At 35.4% G+C, this 7,088-nt stretch overlaps 1 protein-coding gene across 1 annotated transcript; it reads right to left on the bottom strand.

Annotated features, from left to right (window-relative positions):
* Positions 1-775: 775 nt before the first annotated feature.
* On the bottom strand, positions 776-1,462 carry LOC141617189 (secreted RxLR effector protein 161-like). Its single transcript, XM_074434372.1, has one exon. It carries the CDS (start codon positions 1,460-1,462, stop codon positions 776-778), a length of 687 nt encoding a protein of 228 aa, XP_074290473.1.
* Between the last annotated feature and the right edge of the window lie 5,626 nt (positions 1,463-7,088).

The following is a 7,088-nucleotide window of genomic DNA, read 5'->3' as shown; positions in this document are numbered from 1 at the left end:
CCTCCAGCCATTGCTATTCGGTATTCCTGAACAGCTTTTAAATCCCGAATAAAGAAATAAACCCGTTCCGATATAAACCCTGCTGCTGTAAAACCCGTCTGCTTTTCTTATGATTTTGGTTCCAAACTCTCACACTCACAATATAGATGGTGTATTTCCTAATGGAGAGTGAATTCAGTGACCTTGTTAATCAGAAATTATGTTGTATTTATACTGATTTTTCCATCAAAAATCAGTTGCAAAAACATTGAGAGTGAAGTGGTGGTCAACTGAAATAAGGGAGACAAAATAGGGCAGTTTTTGTCATGGTTTCTACTGCCAGATTAAATGAGCCATAAAAAAGGATTTTCATAAAATTGAAATTAATACTTCCTCCCAACACTTATGTTTGCCCCATTTCAATAAAATATTCCTCACATATATTAGAGAAATGGGGCAAACATTATTATTCGGAGGGACTATTATGGTTTATAATATTTACTGAATTAATTATGAAAATCTAACATTCTCCCACTTGGCCCATTTAAGCAAGAGAAACTTCATGTACGAATCATAGCGACGAATTCTCTAGAGCGAGAATTAATCTTCAATGAATTACGATACACTTAGTCTCTCACCACTCACACTTAACTTAATGAATAAACATATGTTTACTCTAGTTCAAAATATAATGATACTTCTCAATAAAAATAAATAGCCAAGGTATGTACGTACATATTCCGAAATGAGAAAATATCCAACTAAATGAAAATTTTCAATACAATAAATAAATGTATCACATTATGGAACCAAGTCCCATATTCACTATATGACCCTTGAAACCTTTAGGTGGCATGCCTTTAGTCAAGGGATCAGCAATCATTAATTCAGTGCTAATGTGTTCTATGATAACTTTCTTTTCCTGAACACGCTCTTTTATGGCGAAATATTTAATGTCGATGTGTTTACTTCGACTTCCACTTCTATTATTCTTAGCCATAAATACCGCAGCTGAATTATCACAATACATTCGAATTAGCCGACTGATAAAGTCAACGACTCTTAGCCCAGATATGAAACCTTTCAGCCATACATCATGTGAGGTAGCCTCAAAACAAGAAAAGAACTCGGCCTCCATAGTAGAAGTGGCTGTCAAAGTCTGCTTAGTACTCCTCCAAGATCCAGCTCCGTCAGCTAGCATAAACACATATCCTGATGTGGATTTTCGTGAATCAGTGCAGCCATCAAAGTCTAAGTCGGAGTACCCTACCACTTCAAGATTATTAGTCCGTCTATACATAAGCATGTAATCTTTGGTACCCTGAAGGTACCTCAACACTTTCTTTGCAGCCTTCCAGTGATCAGTGCCTGGGTTACTCTGATATCTGCCTAATACTCCAACAACATATGCAATGTTAGGTCTGGTACAGACTTGAGCATACATAATACTACCAACAGCTGAAGCATACAAAACATTTTTCATTTGTTCCCTTTTAAATCATTCCTGGGACACTAGTCTAAACTGAATCGGTCACCTTTCGCAATAGGTGCTACACTTGGTGAACAATCTTTCATTCTGAACCTTTCAAGCACTTTGTTGATATAGGCCTCCTGAGATAAGCCTAAAATGCCTCGGGATCTATCTCTATGGATCTTAATGCCAATGACATAAGATGCCTTGCCCATATCTTTCATATCAAAGTTATTTGAAAGAAATTGTTTCACCTCATATAGTAACCCCTTATCTTTGGTTGCTAGCAAAATGTCATCCACGTATAACACAAGGAAATAAATCTTACTCCCACTGACCTTAAGGTATATGCATTGGTCCATGATATATTCTTCAAAACCGAATGAAGAAATTACTTCATGGAACTTCTTATACCATTGACGGGAGGCTTGTTTCAAACCGTATATGGATTTATTTAGCTTACAATCCAAATGCTCACCATCTTTAGAGGAGAATCCTTCAGGTTGTTTCATGTAAACCTCTTCCTCTAAATTGCCATTGAGAAATGCCGTTTTCACATCCATCTGATGTAGCTCGAAGTCAAAATGAGCTACTATTGCCATGACCACTCGAAGAGAATCTTTCTTTGATACAGGAGAAAATGTCTCCGTGTAGTCGATTCCTTCCTTTTGAGTGAACCCTTTAGCAACGAGCCTTGCTTTATGTCTCTCGATGTTGCCAAGTGAGTCTCTTTTAGTCTTAAAGACCCACTTACATCCGATGGTTTTTACACCATCAGGCAACTCGACGAGATCCCAAACTCGATTAGAAGCCATTGAGTTCATCTCATCTTTCATAGCATCCATCCATAAGTTTGAATCGTAGAACTTATGGCTTGTGAAAATTACATAGGATCATTATCAGCTCCAACAATCCAATCCGATTCTTATAGATATACTTCATAGTCGTCAGGAATAGCCGATCTCTTTTCTCGAATAGATCCTCTTAATGGAATGTGTTCAACTTCACGGTGAACTTCTTCCTCATTATGATCCACCCTATTTTGATCGACATTTTGTGGAATTTCTGTATTTAGTTGTTGAACATGCGGTCGAACTTCAGGACCGTGAACAATAACCAACCTGTCACTTAAAACAGAGGGTGAAGCTTCATGTTGATCCTTTCAACTTCTATAGTACTCCCACTGATTAAGTCATTCTTTAGAAATTTCGCATTTCTAGATTCCACAATCCTGGTACTATGAGACGGACAATAGAACCTATAGCCTTTGGACTTTTCGGCATATCCAATGAAATGCCCACTAATAGTCCTTGGGTCTAGTTTCATTTCTTGTGGGTTGTAAATTCTCCATTAAAACAAAAAACCCAGAACAGACATAAACACAAAAAATTTCCATATTTTAATGACAAAGACTGAAACATATTCTAATCAAGCCAATAAACCGAAAGTCAAAAGAAATCCCAGATTCCGACGAAAAACAAAATTAGCAGATTCAATATCGCAAGAAAACGGAAAACTGAAGACGGGAATTCAACAAGCAAGACAGAGGCGATATACTTGCTCTGATACCAAATGTAAGTTTAATTCAATTCTTAATCATGTATATTCCAATTACTAAATGAATATACGATATATAAATTGCGGAAGCGATAAATAAAGATCGAGAATTGAACCTCCAGCCATTGCTAATCGGTATTCCTGAACAGCTTTTAAATCCCGAATAAAGAAATAAACCCATTCTGATATAAACCCTGCTGCTATAAAACCCGTCTGCTTTTCTTTTTATTTCGGTTCCGAACTCTCACACTCACAATATAGATGGTGTATTTATTAATGGAGAGTGAATTCAGTGACCTTGTTAATCAGAAATTATGTTGTATTTATACTGAGTTTTCCATCAAAAATCAGTTGCAAAAACATGGAGAGTGGAGTGGTGGTCAACTGAAATAAGGGAGACAAAATAGGGCAGTTTTTGTCATGGTTTTGACTGCCAAATTAAATGGGCCATAAAATAGGATTTTCATAAAACTGAAATTAATATTATGGTTTATAATATTTACTGAATTAATTATGAAAATCTAACAGGACAAGGCATGGTAATATGGTTAGGATACTCATATGTGGATGGGTGGTCATAGGAACGGGCTTGGTAGTTGTTTGGAGCGGGTTTGGAAGTGTTTGATTGGGCTCGGGTTTGGAGAACGAAAACAGGGGGGCTGTTTGTTGCATGAGGTTTGTGAAGGAGTTTGGGCATGGGTTGCATGGGAAAGGGCTTGGAATTATAGGTTGATATGTGGGCTAGGTGTGAGGTGAGATATGGGTTGCATTGGAGTCGAATACGGGGCTGTTTTGGTGTCGGGTTTGGGGACGGGAATTGGATCAAAGTTTTGGTCGAATTTGCATCGAAAATCGTGCCCAAAACAAAGTTAAAATCAAGCTTAAAATCATGTATAAAACCGTCGTAAAAATCGATTTTTTTTTTCAAATACGATTAATAAAACAATTTAAATTGATTTTTCAAATCAAGTAACTTAAGAATGATTTTTCAAATCAAATATCTATTTTATTTTCAATAAAATAAACTTAAGAAAATAAATTCAAATTAAAACAAATAAAGTGAATTCACTTTAAAAAACATTAATTTAAATATCATTTAAATTAATAAAATACTTCATCGACAACGCCCATTCTACATCGTAAAACGAGCCCAAATAATGACAATGTCAACTAGTGAATACATGTCGTGCTATTATCATCGGGTGTTTATCGGGTTTTCTGTAAATTCCAATATCGACGGATACGGGTATCTACAGTAATATGATAACAGCTTAACAAAGAACCGTTATCATTTTGTCTAATTATTATAACGGTTCCAATTCTTATTTTCTTATTATACCGTTTCCAATACAACACAAATTCATATATGTATATATGTATATATATATATATATATATATATATATATATATATATATATATATATATATATATATATATATATATATATATATATATATATATATATATATAGAGAGAGAGAGAGAGAGAGATCTAATGAGTCCCTTACCTCATTTGAGTCCTTAAGTCCTTATAAGGACCCTTAGATGGACAACATCTAAGGTGGATATTTTTTACAAAATATAGGCCAAAAAAAAGGGAAAAGCTTGGGTGGGAAAGAGGACAACATTTCCTGCAAATTGTCCTTACCAATGATCATTTCCTGCGGACAAAAGGATATATCCTTTGTACTATGTTTACACTCCCCACATTCTTCCTTCCTTAACACACTTATTTCCAACTTTATTCTTTCTTTCTTCTCTCTAAAACTGAGTTCTTCCATCTGAGAACGAAGTTTTCAGCTAAAGTTCTCTCTAAATCCTGCAAATCAGCGTAAACATGCAAATATAGATGGCATCAATGGTATTTCTTCATTTTATTCATTGTTTCAGTCACGTTTTAATATTTTCAGTTGAATAGGATGGATGAAGGTAATGATAAATTTTGCATGTCATCGAATTTGTTCATTCTTGTTTTTATTATTTGTTACTGGGTTTGAAATGAATATTGTTAGAAGTAAATCTTCATGCTGGGTTTTCATTAATTTGAGTTTTAAGTAGCATCAACGCATTCTGACAACATTTACATGAACACTTTTGCTATAGTTTTACATTTACACTTTTTATTGTTATATTTTTTATGTGAGTTAGCATTCTGACAACATTTACACTTTTGTTGATATTTACATTTTTAAAGCATCACATTTACACTGCATTCCTGCTGACATTTACACTTTTGGTGTACTTTTACATTTACACTTTTTTATTGTTATAGTCACCTTTGCATTTTTATTGTTATATTTTTTATGTGAGTTAGCATTCTGACAACATTTACACTTTTGTTGACATTTACACTTTCAGACCATCACATTTACACTTCGTTTCTGCTGACATTTACACTTACACATTTGGATGTTTACTTTTGCTATAGTTTTACATTTACACTTTTTAATTGTTATAGTCACCTTCTAATTGTTAATATTATAGTTTTAATTTGAGTTAGCATTCTGAAAACATTTACACTTTTGTTGAGATTTACACTTTTAAAGCATCACATTTACACTGCATTTCCGACAACATTTACACTTTTGTTGACATTTACACTTTCAGACCATCACATTTACACTTCGTTTCTGCGGACATTTACACTTACACTTTTGGATGTTTACTTTTGCTATAGTTTTACATTTACACTTTTTAATTGTTATAGTCACCTTTTAATTGTTAATATTATAGTTTTAATTTGAGTTAGCATTCTGAAAACATTTACACGTTTGTTGACATTTACACTTTTAAAGCATCACATTTACACTACATTTCTGCTGACATTTACACTTTTGCTGACATTTACACTTTCAGAACAGCACATTTACACTTCATTTCTGCTGACACTTACACTTTTGGATGTTTACATTTACATTTACACTTACACTCTGTGCATATTTACAGACTTGCTAAAAAAGAATGGAGTTCAACCTGACAGGCAGGAGCTGTGTAGGGAGGTCGAGAAGAGGTTTACATCGTACATCGGCCAGGAGTTTGGGGGGTTGAGGACGCGGTGACTTTTTATAAGATATACGCCATTGCTTGTGGGTTTGATGTACGTAGGTACACAACAAAAAAATGGCGTGGCGGTGAGATCAAGTCAAAGCTCATCGTCTGCAATCGAGAAGGTTTCGCTCACAAGACGCCCAGTAAAGATCGGGATGACGGACTGGTTGGGGAGAAGTCACTGAGGATATTCAGGGTCACTAGAGTGGGGTGTAAAGCGAGGATACGACTATATACGAAGAATGGTCTTTTATTAATTGACCGGCTCCACGAGGGTCACAATCACGAGCTTATCTCACTTAAGGACAGAGAGTTCCAGAAATTGTCGCGTAACATAACAGATTATCACAAGATGATAATCGTTTCGAACTTAAGGGTTTGTAATACATAATCACTCTCTATACTAACTAAATAATTCCATTCATGTTATATTTATATGACGTATCTGTTAATGATTGATTGGCAGCTGAAGATAGGAGCAACAAAGACATACAGAATCTGCAAATAACAAGTGAATGGATACGAAAACATTGGAGCAAGCTTAAATGATTTTAAGAACTTCCATAGGGATGTTAAATGTTTCATTCACGAACGGGATGGTCAGTTGTTTGTTGACCATTTCAAGGAAATGACTGAAACAAGAATAGGTTTCTACTTTGACTATGACCTTGACGATGATGGCAGCCTACGTAGGGCCATATGGGCGGACGGTACTGTCCGAGATAATTACAAAATTTTTGGTGATGCGGTGTCATTCGACCCAACTTACTCCACCAATAAGTATTCTATGGTATTCACACCATTCACAGGTGTTGACCACCATAAACGATCTGTGACGTTCTGTGGGGCTCTAATTGCAAGGGAAGATTATAAGTCGTTTAATTAGGGTTTCAGCCGGTTTTTACAAGCAATGGGGGGGGTAAGGAACCCGAGTACATAATTACAGATCAGGACCCAGGTATTATCAAATCTGTCCCTCTTGTTTGAAGACAGCGCGCCATCGGTTCTGTATGTGGCATATAATGAACAAA

The sequence above is a fragment of the Silene latifolia genome, chromosome X (genome assembly GCF_048544455.1).
Source record: "Silene latifolia isolate original U9 population chromosome X, ASM4854445v1, whole genome shotgun sequence".
NCBI lineage: Eukaryota > Viridiplantae > Streptophyta > Magnoliopsida > Caryophyllales > Caryophyllaceae > Silene > Silene latifolia.
The sequence above is the reverse complement of the archived record's forward strand: the minus strand, read 5'-3'. Positions and strand labels throughout refer to the sequence as shown.